Genomic DNA, 18,116 nt, shown 5'->3' on the forward strand with positions numbered 1-18,116 from the left:
GTCTCTATCAAAACCACACCACAGCTAGGCGCGAATCATACGAAGGGGAGCAAGATATGGCAGGGGACTTTTCTAGGCAAAACTCCGGTTTTGAAAAAAGCACTCCGTACCTTTACGAGGTGATAACTACTAATAAGCTGCCAATCCAAAAGGTCTATCATATCAAAACATAATCTAGGGATGTATAGGAATAAGAAAATCACATCTAGGATTTGCCCAGAATTTGGTAGTGAAATGTTCAATTTGGGGGTTTGGCCCAAGGACTACTAGGCCATTGTGGCAATATGACGGTTTGTAGCCTGCTGCTGATATCACCACAGTAGTAAATATTCATTTATTAAAATATGAACATATAACAATAACTGGGGCTAGTATGACCTACGCATTTAATCGGTCAGCAATTTCTTGCCAAACCATTTCCCTCGCCTTGTTAATTGCGGCAGTATTGCACTATTTTACATCTTATTTTTCCGTCTTCATAAAAAATCAATAATTCGGAATGCTGCGCAAATGTAGTACCCCTGCAGAGTGGAGTATCTTCATTTCGACAGATCGACTCTTCTGGGCTGCGTATGTCTGCGTGCACGCGCCCATATCGAAGATTTGTAAGCCTGTCTTCTGTGAACACTGATGACACAAGGCTGATCCTCATTCGAGGAATCACCTGAGGCTTGAATACCAATCTCGAGGTCCCTGAGCGCCGCATTTAATTATAGCGCCGCTATATTAAGCCACCGTTAGTGGAATATGGCCCAGATCTTATCCACCTCATTTTTCTGGTTTTCTGCTCGAAATGACATGCCCACAGTGAATATAGAATATCTCCACAATCACAAGGGCCTTCATAATGATATTGTTATCAAATGAAAGCTAACACCTGTGGGGTGGCTGTAGAAGTGTCAGAATCAAAATATATGTTACTGTGTCAGAGCAAATAGAGCTAGAACATTATAAAACATCTCAAATTCAGTCTCCGCCTAAAAAAACAACAGCTTTTACAGTGAATATCACCTTGGAAACCTGATAACGAAGCCCAAATCATCTAGGAATCAGTACTCCAGGGTCTTATTAGTACTTGTGCCAAAGTCGATGCTAATAATGTGAGCAAATGCAACTTTGTACCTGTTTTAGTACAGGTATGTTTAGGCGGACACCTATATGTTTAGGCCATTTGGAGATATTTTGGCACCATCTTTGACCTTTGACCTTTCTCATGTATCAGATTTTTTTTGGGGGGGGGGGATTTTTTGGGGTTGGCCTACCAATGGTATGGAAATTCGGCGTTGAAACCGGACATGACACATTCTCCAATTGGAGAAAACTGGATGTGACTTAGGCCGTGTTTACCGTCTCGGGAAAAAAAATGGTGGCATCGTATAGCATGCAAAGTTGTGAAAAAATGTGATATCGATGAAGAGAATTGATCAAGGTAAACTCTTTATATCACTTCGGATCCCCATGGGGGTCCGTTGGCTCCTATGAGGTTTCCATCTTATAGGAAAATTACAGGATTTATTGATAAGGTAAAACATTTGGTTAAGAAAATCTTTGTAATTTTGGTGGCAGTGTAACTGTCATAGTAAATAATCCAAAGATGTTCCGGAAAACCACTGGCCTCTGTTATTGACATACAGCTGCATGCTGTTGTATAAGAAATGAGAAATGTTGCCATTTACAAAACCATTGTGTACATGTACTGCAGAGTGCCTTTGAATAATTATTAAAATTATACTTGACGTTCCTGATGTTGTTGTTGTTGTTGTTAGATGCTGACGTTCCTGATGTTGTTGTTGTTGTTGTTGTTGTTGTTGTTGTTAGATGCTGATGTTCCTGATGTTGTTGTAGTTGTTGTTAGATGCTGACGTTCCTGTTGTTGTTAGATGCTGACATTCCTGATGTTGTTGTTTATGTTGTTAGATGCTGACGTTCCAGGGGCCCATTCCACTAAGGTGGATTATCTTCTAAGCCTCGATAAAGTTCTAAGCCTCGATAATGTTAGCTTGCGTTCGGTTCCATCAATGTGGCTCAAATAATTCGCTGCTTGGTTGAGCTCCTTCTGAGTCAGATATAATTAGCCTGGTCGCGAGCAGGCTAAAAGACTGGCTAAAGTAATACGTGCGTCAAAAAAGGCTCACAGGCGGAAACTACATCCCGAACGACAGTTCCAGTTCCTCAAGTGTCTTTTAGGAAATATTAGTTCCCACTTCACACGAGATAGATAGATAGATTGGTTGACTGTGTGATAGATAGATAATTTGATATTTTGAAAGTGTGATCGATCGATAGATAGTTTGATTGTGTGATAGATAACTTGATATTTTGAAAGTGTGATAGATAGATCGATAGATCAATAAATAAAAGAGTGTAAAAAAAAAAAGTAATTCTTTCAACTTGCATTTCTGTCATCACAGCGGTCTGGCTGGCGCAGTGGTTAAGGCAGCCAGCTAGAGTTCCAAAGGTTGCGTCTTCGAGACTTGATTTAAGTGATTATTTTTCTTTTTTTTTACATTTAACCGAAGCCTTCATGCAAATCGATTTACAATATATATTATAGTAGGAATATATAGTATTGCTGTGGGGCTGTGAAGTAACAAAGGGGGGAGGTTGCAAGCAGAGCGAGGGGAAAATCAATAGACAGTGGAAGTGTATTATGGTGCCTGTGCTTTGTTTACATACAGACAGGCTGCAGGGCTGCAGGCTTGTACCTGTCTGATGTCCCGATGCGCGCACACACACACACACACACACCCACACACAAACGCATCTAGGCTACACACAAAAGCTTGCACGCACACACACAAAAACACACGTACACACAAAAGCACACACGCACACACACACACACACACGCACATACGCACACACACACACACACACACACACACACACACAGCCTATGCAAAGCATCATTGTCTGCTTCCTTGTTCCGTTAGTCATTAATTCGCGGCGCAACAAAATGATTCTGTATAAATTCAATATTCATAATACCTCTTATTATTTATTAGGAGGATAGGAGAGGTGAGGGAGGACAGGAGAGGTGAGGGGAGACAGGAGAGGTCAGGTAGGACAGGAGAGGTGAGGGAGGACAGGAGAGATGAGGGAGGACAGGAGAGATGAGGGAGGACAGGAGAGGTGAGGGAGGACAGGAGAGGTGGAGGAGGAGGAGGACAGAAGAGGTGAGGGAGACAGGAGAGGTGGGGGAGGACAGGAGAGGTGAGGGATAACTCACTATAATATCAGGGGTGTTACAGGTATAGGTGGAAGGGAACATTCATTGTGAGCACGTAAAATGTGAGTCTCTCACAACGGCTTTGCATTGATGAAACCAGGTAGGATGAACGTATAGTGCGCTGTCCATTCCTCTTTAAATGCCCTATTTTCACAGTCAACTTTCCTCTTTAGACCTTTGGAGAGTGACATTATGTTTCTCTTGCTAGCTAGCAGGTTAAATGTTTAGCTAACTTCACCCAGCACGCAAACAACCAATCCAATAATAATGTGAGAATCCTATACTGCGCTCCGACTGTCGTGACAGGAGTCATATGTCATTATTCTACCCGAGTTAATGCAATGAACACTTTGGATTTGAATACAAAAGAGAAGGTATCTATATGATTCAAGGGGTAGTGGTGGTCTAGTGGATAGTGAGTTGGACTTGTGATCGGAAGGTTGTGAGTTCAAATCCCGCCTGAAGCCACACCACTACTAGTGTGCCCTTGGGTAAGGCACTTAGCCCTCAGTTACTCCAGGGGGAATGTCCCTGTAATTCGTAATTGTAAGTCGCTTTGGATAAAAGCGTCTGCTAAATGGCAAAATGTATTAAATTAAATTAACTGATTGACCCCTCTAGCAGATTCGTCGACTGTTTGTAAACAGCCAGCACATATTCAGTCCCATCTAGTTAATCTATAGTTCTAAATTCTCTTTGGATTTTCATTAAGATCACTAGATCATCACAGAGGCATTGTATTTTTAGCAACTAATTAACATATAACCTAATCGTAACGTTAAGTTAGGCCTATGAATGTTTGTAGACTATAATAGGTGGCTCAAGGCTATATTTTTCAATCAGCAGAGTTTAACTTTTTTCCGCTAATGGAGCCCTGGTCTCAAACTGTTATCTTGTTAGCAGTCTCTCAATTTTTTCAGAAAAAACGTGGTATAGGTTGTGGGGTTGTGGTATGGGTTGTGGGGTTGTGGTATGGGTTGTGGGGTTGTGGTATGGGTTGTGGGGTTGTAGGGAGATCAAGTTCTGTTTCAACATCAAGTTACGATATGAAACTATCGAATCAAGCGCAGCTTAAAGTATAGTATTGAAAGATTGTGAGCTGACCCTTACCTGCTTAACTACGCTAGCAACCCTGGTGACCTGCTTACTTTGTCACATGACAAAATGGCGCCGGTTGGGTGGCTGCCAGTGAAACAGCTCAGTCTTACTTCTACTTTTTAGCCCTTTTTTAGCCCTTTTCAACCTTTTATTTCAAACTTTTATCTTTTATCTTTTAACCGGAGTGCTCAATATGTGCCTGATAAACGGAGGAATGCGGGTGTATTCCAGAGAGGAGCTCATTGCCTTTAGGAGTCGAGCCGCCGCCTCTCCCCCTACAGGAGTGCCCAGCGAAATAAGGACACGCAGACGGGGAACTAGGGCTGGCGCGTACGTGAGGGCGAGGAGAGACAGACAAGCAAATAGGACCTGCCTGCCGTCTGTTCTTATGGGGAACGTCAGGTCGCTGGTCAACAAGGCTGATGAGCTCTCTGCTCTGATGAAGGGACAGGGGGAATATGGGAAATGCAGCCTGCTATTCCTGACGGAATCCTGGCTGAATCCTGGTATTCCAGACGGGGCGATGGAACAAGATGGTTTCACAATGGTCCGCGCGGACAGAACGAGAAACAGCGGTAAGATAAAAGGAGGCGGGATCGCTGTGTTTGTTAATTCCAAATGGTGCAAGCCAGGTCATATCACTATCAAAGAGCAAGTCTGCACTCCAGACATAGAACTGTTGGCGCTAGGTTTGAGGCCAGATCTCTGTCCGAGAGAGTTTTCACATGTTGTGGCTGTGACTAGTTACATTCCACCAAGCGCGAACCCGGCGCGCGCAAATGACGTCATCCATTCCTGTATCGCGGGGATACAGACCGCTCACCCAAACGCATTTATCATTGTGAATGGGGACTTCAACCATGTAAATATGGAAAAGACACTGACGGATTTTACCCAGTATGTCACATGTAAAACAAGGGAGAACAAAATACTAGACAAACTATATGCCAATGTGAAGGGAGCCTACACATCCACTGCCCTCCCGCCACTAGGGGCATCCGATCACAATATGGTCTGGATGGAACCAACATACACCCCTATCATAAAAAGGCTGCCTATCACCACCAGGACTGTCCAGCAATGGTCAGAAGACGTGGAGGAGGAGCTGAGGGCGTGTTTTGAAACAACCGACTGGGGGATGTTCCAGAGAGTACACGGGGAGGACATAGATGGTCTGCTAGACTGTGTCACAGACTATATCAAGTTCTGCGAGGAGAGCATCGTCCCCATTAAAAAGGTACGGTGCTTTCCTAACAACAAGCCGTGGATAAATGGGAACATCAAGAACCTTCTGAAAAAGAAGAGGAGGCTGTTTAAGGCAGGGGACACTGAGGGAGCCAGGGCCACTCAGAAGGAGGTGAAGAAGGAGCTGAGAGCAGCCAAAGAGGAATACAGGAGGAAATTGGAGGGCGGGCTAGAGGCCCACAGCTCCAAGGAGGTGTGGAAGGGCTTCAAGAAGATCACGGGCCACAAGCAGCCACATCCTGTGGTGGAGGGGACCCGAGAGCAGGCAGATGACCTGAACTGCTTCTTTAACAGGTTTGACCAACCATCCCCCTGCCACCCCCCACAGCCCCCGACCCTGTCACAGCCCCCGACCCTGTCACAGCCCCCGACCCAGCCCCCGACCCTGTCACAGCCCCCGACCCAGCCCCCGACCCTGTCACAGCCCCCGACCCAGCCCCCGACCCTGTCACCCCCCCCATCCCCCTGTCACCCCCCACAGCCCCCGACCCTCTCCTCCCCTCTCCAATGTACCGCACCCCTGGCAACAGTAGCCCCCACTCCCCCTGACACCCCAGCAGCACCCCAGCAGCAACTGCCTCCCCTTACCAACACCAGGAGCCAGGGAGCATGCTTCACACCTGGAGACACCGGTACTCACAGCTTTATAACATCTGAGCAGGTGAGAAGGCAGCTTTCCAGGGTGAATGTGAACAAGTCCAGAGGTCCAGACAACATCAACCCCAGGGTTCTGAAGGTGTGTGCTGGAGAGCTGGCGGACACATTCCAACATCTCTTCAGTCTATCTCTAAGACTGAGGAGGGTGCCACAGCTCTGGAAGACCTCCTGCATCGTCCCAGTGCCAAAGAAGGGACGGCCCAGCACCCCAAACGACTACAGACCTGTCGCCCTGACACCACAGGTCATGAAGATCCTGGAGAGGCTAGTGCTGCAACACCTTAAGCCCCAGGTGAAGGACTTCCTGGACCCCCGGCAGTTTGCATACCAGGAGAGCATGGGGGTGGAGGACGCCATCATTTACATGCTGCACAGGGCCTACACACACCTGGAGAGGCCACAGAGCATGGTGAGGACCATGTTCTTCGACTTCTCCAGTGCATTTAACACTATCAAGCCATCACTGCTGGCTGACAAACTAGCAGTGATGTGTGTGGAGGACTCCCTGACGGCTTGGATCCACAACTACCTCACAGACAGGCGTCAGTATGTGAGACTGCAGGGCTGTCAGTCTGAGGTGGTGGTGTGCAACACCGGTGCCCCCCAGGGAACTGTTCTGTCACCCTTTCTCTTCACCCTCTATACCTCCGACTTCCAGTCTAGCTCCGACCAGTGCCACCTGCAGAAGTTTTCGGATGACTCCTCTATCGTCGGTTACATCACAGACGACAGGGATGAGGAGTACAGGGCCCTGGTGGAGAGCTTCGTGCAGTGGTGCGACACCAACTACCTTTTGCTTAACACCAGCAAAACAAAGGAGTTGGTGGTGGATTTTAGGAGGAAGAGAAGGACCCCAGCCCCCATCACCATCAAGGGGGTGGAAGTCGAGAGGGTGGACTCCTACAGGTACCTGGGAGTACAAATTAATAACAAACTGGACTGGACTGACAACACCGAGGCTCTTCTCAGGAAAGGGCAGAGCAGACTGTTTTTCCTGAGAAGGCTGAGGTCTTTCGGTGTCTGCAACAAGCTGCTGCAAATGTTTTATCAGTCGGTGGTTGCCAGCGTTCTGTTCTTTGCCGTGGCCTGCTGGGGTGGAAACATCTGTGCCAGGGATGCTGCGAAGCTAAACAAACTGGTGAAGAAGGCCAGCTCTGTGGTGGGGACCGGGCTGGACAGCCTAGAGGTGGTGGCAGAACAGAGGATGGGGAAAAAACTGGCGGCCATGCTGGCCAATCCCTCCCACCCGATGTACTGCGAGCTGGCAGGGATGAGGAGCAAGTTCAGCCACAGATTTGTTCTCCCCCGTCAAAGTACAAAAAGATTTGGACAGTCCTTTATTCCAGCTGCACTCCGACTCTACAACCAGGCCCTGCAGGGTGGGGGAGACCTGGAGATGGAACTTTTGGAACTTTTTACTTATTGAGCCTGCACTGTTTTATGTTTTTTATTGAATGTTTTTCTGTTTTCTGTACTGAATGTTTTCTGCCCTAACTGAGCTGTTTGACAACAAAATTTCCCCATTGGGGACAATAAAGGTTTTCAATTCAATTCAATTCAATTCAATTCAATTCAATTAACTACGCTAGCAACCCTGCTTAACTACGCTAGCAACCCTGGTGACCTGCTTAACTACGCTAGCAACCCTGGTGACCTGCTCAACTACGCTAGCAACCCTGGTGACCTGCTCAACTACGCTAGCAACCCTGGTGACCTGCTTAACGACGCTAGCAACCCTGGTGACCTGCTTAACTACGCTAGCAACCCTGGTGACCTGCTTAACTACGCTAGCCAAGCCTCCCATGTAGGGCTGAAGGTTCACCACGGTGTCTAGTCAAGCCTGGCGTGGAGGGCTGAAGGTTCACTACGGTGTCTCTGGGTAGAAGCAGCAGAGGTGAGAGGAGCTAAGTGAAGTCAAACAGGATGATGGCTAATGACTGTAGACAGGGGTGCTGTCCCTCCGAGCTGGCTCAGGTGATGACCAGCCCTGTCAATCAAGCTGTGTGTCAGTCCAGGCAGACAGAGCAGATGGAATAACACAACAGCTACACAAACCCTTCTTATTAGCCTGTACTGTAGTTATATGCTCTTGTAAATCTATGGGTTTTGTAACCATAGTACCGTAAATATCACACTTTCACTTGCAAAGTAGGAGGGTGTGTGTGTTGGGGGGGGGGGGCACACATCAGGTCTGGTCACCCTAGGGGGTTAATCCGGGCCTGTTTACCGGGCAGGGCAAAACAGTCTCTCTCACCCCCCCTGAATAAATAAATAAATAATTCAGTCATTGGAATAAACCAATAGGAGCAGAGCTCTCCTATGGGGCAGAGCTCCACAAAATAGATCAGTTGAGCCTACATTTCCTACTACAACATTGCTAAAAGATTGAAATGGTTGCAGTCATAATAGTGTCTAAATTTGACCATGTGCTGTTGTAAGGAGTCAATCTTACCATTCCAAACATCTTGATTAATGTTATGTTCTTTTACTGATCGTGAGTGTGTGTGTGTGTGTGTGTGTGTGTGTGTGTGTGTCACCACCATCACCACCCAGGGACAAGCTCCCAGCCCCATCCAGGCGATTGTGTTTTACGCCCCCCGAAAGAGCTCACATTTAAAACGCCCAGCACCACATTGGGGAACCCTCAACCTTGTAACTCCCAACCAAACAACCTGGCTACCAGGACAACGAGTATTGGTCGCAATCGTATACATTTTAGCCAGTTTAGGACACAAATAGCACAGGGAAAGCTGTGCGCATCGCTCCCTCCGACGGTGGAACGGCGGGGTTTTGAGCGAATCACAACAAAATACACGAGGCCTTCGCGGCCCACATGATTTTATTCTTAACGGAGGCATGTCTGGTCGCTGGTCCGTTCAAATTTGGACCTCAAGCCGGTTCCATCGGTGACTTTTGGCCCATTATTGGCGAGGAGAAAACACAGACGCCAGCACATTTTGTCAGCCAAGATTGCCGAGCATCGAGGGTTGAGTCTGTACGGTTCTCATGTCGCGTTTAAGACCAGCCCCCATCTCCGGGTTGAGCTTCATTATCACAGAGCAGCATCGCAGAGTGATTTGTAGCCCGCAACAAACGAGACTTTTTACAGTCATGGCAGAAGTCGCACCAGCCGTCGCCGTCGCCGCTCCGGCCAAGGCCCCCAAGAAGAAGGCAGCAGCCAGGCCCAAGAAAGCAGCTGGCCCCAGCGTCGCCGAGCTCATCGTGACGGCCGTGTCCGCATCCAAGGAGAGGAGCGGCGTGTCTCTGGCCGCGCTCAAGAAGGCGCTTTCGGCCGGTGGCTACGACGTGGAGAAGAACAACTCCCGTGTCAAGGTCGCCGTTAGGACCCTCGTCACTAAAGGCACTCTGGTCCAGACCAAGGGCACCGGTGCCTCCGGCTCTTTCAAGATTAACAAGGAGGCGGTCAAGAAAACGGTGAAGAAAGCCGCCGTCGCAAAACCCAAGAAGGCAGTAGCAAAGAAGCCCGCCGCCGCTAAGAAGTCTCCCAAAAAGGCCGTTGCAAAGAAGCCCGTCGCCGCTAAGAAGTCTCCCAAGAAGGCAGTCGCAAAGAAGCCCGTCGCCGCTAAGAAGGTTGCCAAGAGCCCCAAGAAGGTTAAGAAGCCCGCACCTGTCAAGAAAGCCCCGACCAAGAGCCCCAAAAAGGCCGTCAAGGTAGCGAAGCCCAAAGCAGCCAAGGCAAAGAAGACAGCCCCAAAGAAGTAAACTTGTGTTGACAGTGTTCATGTTGACACCACAAAAAAAAGGTTCTTTTAAGAGCCACCCACCTTTCCATAAAAAGTGCATTTTCATCCATGTCGACATAACGGAACTTTCTCAAATAAGAAGGTCCGTTTTACACCAGTCTCAATCACTGACCTATGCACACGAGAATAATAGCTATATTAAATATTGAAATGGCCTTAATGAGAGTTTAATACTTTACACAAACATGTTTTAACAAACGATATATATTGTCTCACTCTGTCTCTGCGTGAGGGGGGGGGGGTCTATGCTAGACTCCACAAAATACCTTTCAATATCGACATACGGTAGTTTGCTATATATAATGTTATTTGGATAGAAATGGTCAACTTTTCGCTCTAGTAGTAGCCTACTACATTGCGTATGGGGAGAGCTGTGAGAGCCTAATGCACTTCACTTTTCGCTGTAATGCCAATAAGGAGTATTGTTTCGCTATTTAGTATATTATTAGGAAATTATTGGTTTGATTTGAACTTTGATTTCTGGCGCGCGAGGGAAACTCACAAAGGCCGAGTGAAACAGCGCCCAATCGCTGGGCGGCGGGAAGAGAAGCGCGTATCCGGGTTGCTGATTGGATGAGGTGTCATCGGCCCGGTGGCCAATGAACGCTGGTCAGGCTGAGCTATAAGAACACCACCCCAAGCGAGCAAGTAGTATCTGCTTTTTCTTTAACTTGCACAGAACTCGCTTTAAGTTTCAAGATGTCAGGAAGAGGTAAAACCGGAGGCAAGGCCAGAGCAAAGGCAAAGACCCGCTCCTCTCGGGCTGGACTCCAGTTCCCTGTGGGCCGTGTACACAGGCTCCTGCGTAAGGGCAACTATGCCCATCGTGTGGGCGCCGGCGCACCGGTCTACCTGGCCGCCGTGCTCGAGTACCTGACTGCTGAGATCCTGGAGTTGGCCGGCAACGCCGCCCGCGACAACAAGAAGTCTCGTATCATCCCCCGTCATCTGCAGTTGGCTGTCCGTAACGACGAGGAGCTGAACAAACTGCTGGGCGGTGTGACCATCGCTCAGGGCGGTGTGTTGCCCAACATCCAGGCAGTGCTGCTCCCCAAGAAGACCGAGAAGCCCGCCAAGGCGAAGTAAACGTCCCACCGCTGCTTCACCTCCTCAAACCCCCCAAAGGCTCTTTTAAGAGCCAACCACTTCTCTCTCCAAAAGTGCAGTCCATCTCCCTCCACTGTTTGTCTGCGTTATGAGTGTTTCATGTTGTGAAGAACACTAATTATGATTTCATGTACGAGGCGGAGAACGCACCATACATATTACACAGGGTTGGGCAGAAAACATCCTCGTGATGTCACTGCCTCAGCATTAGAAATAACGTTCAGTCCTTCATAAGGTTTTAAACATCACCCCTTCCTTGTGTAGTGGACCTTGTTCTTCCATAATTATAGTTTGCGTTACTTTGTTTGGTTCATCATTTGTATGAACTGGATGAGGACAACTAGTTATGAAACTTTAGATTAAAATTAGAGGACAACAATGATGAAATTATAGATTAAGAATAGAGGACAACAATGATGAAATTATAGATTTAGAATAGAGGACAACAATGATGAAGTTATAGATTAAGGATAGAGGACAATAATGTCCACAACAGCAGCGAGATTAAAGGACGTCCAATGGAACACAACCGGTGACAAAATAAGTGTCTGCACCACGCTGATCTCTGTACATCATGTTTACACTGTTCTTGTTCATTTGTATTCATATAGTCGTACATTACATACTTTTTTGTATCTTCACACTTGTTTTGGCTTTAAAAAATAATAATTTAAAGGATAGATTATCATTGACAAAAGATATCGGAATTACATCTCTTTGAAGCCAACGGTTTGGGGGAGGGGCCAAACAAAGGAAGCGCGCGGCAGGGTTTAAGTGTTTGAATTTGTGACGGCAATGGCGCGGACGGTGCTCGTGTCCAATGGCAGCCGGAGAAGGAGGCGCAAACGAGCCAATGAGCTCGTCTATAGTCGCCAACCAATCGGGGCACGACTGGGGGTTTATAAATGTACAACGTTCTGTTGAGATTGGTTATACTCCAACTGAACGAAGGAAGATATCGTCATGGCCAGAACCAAGCAAACCGCTCGTAAATCCACCGGCGGCAAAGCCCCAAGGAAGCAGCTCGCCACCAAGGCTGCCCGTAAAAGTGCCCCGGCCACCGGCGGCGTGAAGAAGCCTCACCGTTACAGGCCCGGCACCGTGGCTCTGAGGGAGATCCGTCGTTACCAGAAGTCCACCGAGCTGCTCATCCGCAAGCTGCCCTTCCAGCGCCTGGTGAGAGAAATTGCCCAGGATTTCAAGACCGATCTGCGTTTCCAGAGCTCTGCTGTGATGGCCCTGCAGGAGGCCAGCGAGGCTTACCTGGTCGGTCTGTTCGAGGACACCAACCTGTGTGCCATCCACGCCAAGAGAGTCACCATCATGCCCAAGGACATCCAGCTGGCCCGCCGTATCCGTGGAGAGCGCGCCTAAGATGACCACACCGATCTGAGAGGAAATCCCCAAAGGCTCTTTTAAGAGCCACCTCAATATTTCCCTCAAAGGCGTGTTTCCATTTACCACCCGTGTAGTGCGTTAATCTATAGGTTATACGACTCAAATGAGTAGCCTGCAGGGATGCTGACCGTGCTATCTCGGTAACCGAAATACATGTAGGACAATTCACAACAGCATAAGGCCTTATTGTGTGAATTCGTTGTGATGGTCTAACTATGATAAGCACTCCTTATGTAAAATAATCCGACGTAAATCAGGGTCAGTCAGTGTGTTCTGTAGATCACGGATTTTCTCCACACAAGGTCTGATTTACTTCAGCTAAAGCTTAGGGAGGACATCAACATGCGGTACCCCCATAGGCTGTTCTTAAAATAGATAGTATATGTATATACTATATATGTTCAGACCCCTTCAATTTTCTACATTATGTGGTGTTATAGACTCAATTTAAAATGGATTAAATTAGAAGAATTTGTCATAAATCCACACACAATGAGCACATTATAAAAGCATGTTGTATTGTATTAAATATGTCAGGGTTATTAAAACACGTTAGACTATACTGCATATGTGAATGAAATGTGCCACAGTATGTGTATTGTAAATAAAGTTGAATCTGATTTGATGGTTAGGGTTATTTACATTGTACAAGGAAAACATTTAAATGTAGAAAATAATAATAATAATCTCTCAAAAAAAAATCTCTTACAGTTTATTGAGAAAACATTGAAAACAAATGTCCTATTTGCAATCATTGGATCATTCAAATGAAGATGACCTGACCCCAGGAATATGTAATAGAGGTCCAACCTCACCAGACATGAACCCTGGAATATGTAATCGAGCTCCAGTATGACCAGATATGAACATCCTCTGACTGTTGACACCATCACAGGATTGGGATTCAATAATCTCAGATTCTAGACTTCACAGAGAGAGCTCAATCTGAGAGTCAACCCTCTGAGATTCATTGAAGTGGGAAATAATTACATATAAACTCTTAAAACCAAATCACAGAGAAATATATTTCTACAGAATAGTAGCTTATAATAAAGCATCACTCACTTATGGGGAGCTCTAAGATCACACAGCTCAGCACTGTCACCCCAATGAGGCCCAAACCCAGGATAGAGGGGCTGAGAGAATGTGGTCTGGACTCTGTGGAGGAGGGTCATTGTGTCAGAGGAGACGCTGTAGTGTAGAAGGACAGAGTACCTGACCTGTGATCCAGGTACACTCCTACTCTGGAGGACAGAGGGATCTCTCCCTGCCACCCCCTGCTGATGCCCTAGGTCTTGGGCTCTGGTGGCAGTAAAAACATTACATTTACATTTACATTTTTGGCATTTAGCAGACGCCTTATTCCAAAGCGACTTACAATCAATACATTTGAATACTAAGCATGTGAATCAGCAGTCCACTATTCGTTGCAGGAAGAGTACTCTAGCTCAGGCCCGGGGCCACTGATAGAAAGAAAAACCTTCTCCCTATTATCGCCTTCTACTAAAACGTTTTTTATTTTATTTTATTTTTTTACTGGAGAAACTGAGAAACAGTACAAGGGGGGCAGTAGAAGTTCTTAGGGACACAGTAAAGGGGAAAGCGGGTGTCTTTAGGAGACGTAGTGGTGAGGGTCGGAAGATGTCTCAGGAGGAGCAGTTAAGATGTAACCTGAAGAGATGGGTCTTCAGTCTACGACGGAAGATGGGTAGTGACTCTGCCGTTCTGACAGTCGTGGGGAGCTCATTCCACCAGCGGGGAGCCAGTGTTGTGAAGAGACGTGATCGGGCAGCCCGACTGCTGTGTAGAGGAGGTGGGGCCAGTCGGCCAGCCGAGGTGGAGGAACGGAGTGAGCGGGCAGGGGTTTGGGGGGTTACCATTTCCTTCAGGTAGGCAGGGGCTGTCCCTTTAGCTGCCTGGTATGCAAGCACCAGGGTCTTGAATCTGATGCGAGCTGCTATCGGGAGCCAGTGCAGGGTGCGAAGGAGAGGGGTGACATGCGAGTATTTGGGGAGGTTGAATACCAGCCGGGCAGCAGCATTCTGGATGAGCTGCAGAGGTCTAATGGCTGAAGCGGGGAGCCCAGCCAGGAGTACATTGCAGTAATCCAGGCGGGAGATGACCAGTGCCTGGGTCAAGAGTTGCGCTGCCTCTCTGGTAAGGAATGGTCGTATCCTTCTGATGTTGTAGAGGAGGAATCTGCAGGAGCGAGCCGTTGCTGCAATGTTCTCCGCACAGGATAGTCGGTTATCCAGGATCACTCCAAGGTTCTTGGCTGTCAGGGAGGGGGTTACAGTAGAGTTCTCCACTTTTTTTCTCCACTTTTTCCCGGGGATGAAGAGGAGCTCGGTCTTGTTAAGATTGAGCTTGAGATGGTGGTCAGCCATCCAAGTTGAAATGTCAGCGAGAGACATTCCCCTAGGAGGGAACCCTGGGGAACTCCAGTGGAGAGGGTTCGTGGAGAAGATAGCGATTCTCTCCAGGTCACCTGGTAGGAGCGGCCCGCCAGGTAGGAAGAAAACCAGGAGTGTGCGGTGCCAGAGATGCCCAGGTCTGAGAGGATGGAGAGAAGGATCTGGTGATTGACTGTGTCGAAGGCAGCAGACAGGTCAAGGAGAATGAGAACAGAGGAGAGGGAGGAAGCTTGGGCAGAGTGGAGGGCTTCCGTGACAGCAAGGAGCGCAGTCTCAGTGGAATGCCCAGCCTTGAAGCCGGATTGGTGGGGGTCTAAGTGATCCATCTTCCGGAGATAGTCAGTCAGTTGTTTAGATGCCGCGCGTTCAAGGGTTTTGGAAGGGAAGGAGAGAAGGGATACCGGTCTGTAATTGTGGACAGATGATGGGTCAAGGGTTTTGAAGGCCGCTGGAACAGATCCAGTGGATAGGGAGGAGTTGATTAGGGTGGTAAGGTAAGGAAGGATGTCGGCGGAAATGGATTGGAGAAGAGGGGAGGGGATGGGGTCAAGAGGGCATGTGGTTGCCCGCTTTGATGTGATAAGTGTGAGAATATCATCGGGGGAGAGGGGGGAAAAAGATGACAATCCAGAGATCGAGTGTCGAGGGGAGAGTTTGGAAGGGGTGTTAGCATTGTTAGTGGGAACGGTGTTAGCATTGTTAGTGGGAGGAGGGAGCGGTGGGGGGAGAAAGGTGCTGCTGATGTCGTCCACCTTTTTTTCAAAGTAGGTGACAAAGTCATCGGCGGACAGGGAGGAAGGAGGAGGGGGAGGAGGTGGATTAAGGAGTGAAGAGAAAGTGGAGAACAGTTTTCTAGGATTAGAGGCAGAGGAATGCATTTTTGAATGATAGTAGGATGTTTTAGCAGCTGATGCCGAGGAGGTGTAGTTGGCAAGGAGAGAGTGATAGAGGTTAAGGTCATCAGAAAGGCCAGTTTTTCTCCATTTCCTCTCAGTTGCTCTGAGCTCTAGTCTACAAGCATGTAGCAAAACATCCACTGCATTCACTACAGACACACAAACACATTCACAGAGAGAGAAAACATCCGCATCATGTCATATTACACACACATCATGTACTGTACACAAAGTGATGATTAGGACCGTGGTCTGAAGTTAAAGGGACCAGAGCAAAGTGATGATTAGGACCTTGGTCTGAAGTTAAAGGGACTAGACTAGAGCAAAGTGATGATTAGGACCTTGGTCTGAAGTTAAAGGGACTAGAGCAAAGTGATGATTAGGACCTTGGTCTGAAGTTAAAGGGACTTGAGCAGACGTGGTCCAACTAAGGCCCATGGACCGGATCCGGCCCGCCACAAGAACACAGATCTCAAGCAAAGGAAGACAAATCGGGACCAACTCGAGCAGTCATAACTGAGCCTGATCTTTGCCATGAAAAAGGCATACGTATGGCCACCAGAACCGGTCCACTTATAATAATAATAATAACTTTTATTTGTATAGCGCTTTTCCTGCAAACGTTGCAGCTCAAAATGCTCCAATCATTATATAATCATCATTTAATCATTTAGTCATTTAAAGGCAATATAAAAAATATGGGGTTTTAGTCTTGACTTGAAAATATTTGCTGAGGTTGCATCCCTAATGTAAACTGGCAGTGCATTCCACAATTTGGGAGTATAAAATGAGCATGCAGCCTCACCAAATCTCTTCTTTTGTACATGTGGTACACAGAGAAAACCAGCGTCAGAAGACCTGAGAGCTCTATTGGGCTGATATACTAGCAAAAGATCTTTCAGATATTCTGGTGCTGTGCCAGTGAGAGCTTTATAAACAAGCAGAAGGATCTTGAAATGTATTCTGAACTTAACAGGAAGCCAGGGTAGAGTTTCTAAATGCTGCTACACACACACACACACACACACACACACACACACACACACACACACACACACACACACACACACACACTCTCTCTCTCTCTCTCTCTCTCTCTCTCTCTCTCTCTCTCTCTCTCCCTATCTCTCTTTTACCTTTGCTATGTCTTTTTCTCTCTCTTTCCTTCTCACTCCCTCTCTCCTTTACTTTCCTTCCTCTGATTTCCCTCTCTCCCTCAGTTGTTAGAAGCAGGAAGGACTCCTGACCTCAGTGCCTCATAAACCATAACCATAAACAAGACAAGTACAACACCAGTGAAAGTCCCCTCTGTGCTGTGTTCCAGGTAAAGGTGTGTGTGTGTGTGTGTGTGTGTGTGTGTGTGTGTGTGTGTGTGTGTGTGTGTGTGTGTGTGTGTGTGCGCGTGCGCCTCACAAACATAGTTTCATCTCCCAGGAAATCCCCCCTCCCCTCTCTGCAGCAAAGGTGTCAGGTAATCAAGAGGTATAATTGTTTTAGGTTTTTATTTTCAAATGATCAATGTGGATCTCAATTGTACCTACAAATACTTAAATACACAATTAGTTCGACCCAGGTCTGATCTGCAATACATTTACATTTACAATACCAAATATTGGGAATTTGCATTTACAATAGGCCCTGTACTGAAGAACGTGGGCTCATGTTGACCTCACAAACACTGAGACAAAGCGGGTACATTCATGTAAGGTACAGTCAGCTGTCTGTGTATCTATTAAATGTGTATCTGAAAGGTATGGCTATTTGAACTGATAACAGAGCAGGATGCACACAGACCATAAAAAGTTGGATAACAGCTTATAACGGCAGCTGTTACCTGCACAGCAGTTTAGTAAATCCTTAAATTGTCCTTGTAGGAGCCGTACAATAAGATATTTCAGTGTGTGCTTTCCCCCTCCTCTAATGGTCAGCTATGACAGGTTTAGGCTAGTTAAGGATGACTCCAGGCTGCAACTGGTCTGAGTGACTTTTAATTAGTACATCTCTATCTCTCTCTCATTTTGGGAGGAGAAAGAAGAGATCAGAAGAGATAGAGTGGGAGAGCCATATAAGGCGTGTGCAAATAGGCGGGAAATTAAGTGTAGGTGGGAAGTTTTGTTTTTTTGCAGTTGAGCTGAGCAATCAGTCTGACTGCCTGAAGCTCCAGCAGATTGAGGGGGAGTACAAACCACTGGTCCCTGGGGACTAGGACCATTGCACCCTTTGCCAGCAGATTCGCAATCTCCTCTCAGAGTGCCCTTGTCTTTACCGGGCAGGGCAAAACAGTCTCTCTCACCCCCCCTGAATAAAT

The 18,116-nt window shown here is 47.3% G+C and overlaps 3 protein-coding genes across 3 annotated transcripts; all 3 read left to right on the forward strand.

Moving 5' to 3' along the window:
* Positions 1–9,340: 9,340 nt before the first annotated feature.
* Positions 9,341–9,952, forward strand: LOC308175712 (histone H1-like; the record flags this gene model as incomplete). The annotated part of the gene is made up of 1 exon (XM_080550260.1): positions 9,341–9,952. One exon carries the CDS (start codon positions 9,341–9,343, stop codon positions 9,950–9,952), a length of 612 nt encoding a protein of 203 aa, XP_080406386.1.
* Positions 9,953–10,692: 740 nt separating this feature from the next.
* LOC308175733 (histone H2A-like) lies at positions 10,693–11,079 on the forward strand (the record flags this gene model as incomplete). Its single annotated transcript, XM_080550281.1, has 1 exon — positions 10,693–11,079. One exon carries the CDS (start codon positions 10,693–10,695, stop codon positions 11,077–11,079), a length of 387 nt encoding a protein of 128 aa, XP_080406407.1.
* Positions 11,080–12,063: 984 nt separating this feature from the next.
* Positions 12,064–12,474, forward strand: LOC308175718 (histone H3.2; the record flags this gene model as incomplete). The annotated part of the gene is made up of 1 exon (XM_080550266.1): positions 12,064–12,474. One exon carries the CDS (start codon positions 12,064–12,066, stop codon positions 12,472–12,474), a length of 411 nt encoding a protein of 136 aa, XP_080406392.1.
* Between the last annotated feature and the right edge of the window lie 5,642 nt (positions 12,475–18,116).

Source organism: Nansenia antarctica (assembly GCF_963989245.1).
Source record: "Nansenia antarctica genome assembly, chromosome: 1".
Taxonomy (NCBI): domain Eukaryota; kingdom Metazoa; phylum Chordata; class Actinopteri; order Argentiniformes; family Microstomatidae; genus Nansenia; species Nansenia antarctica.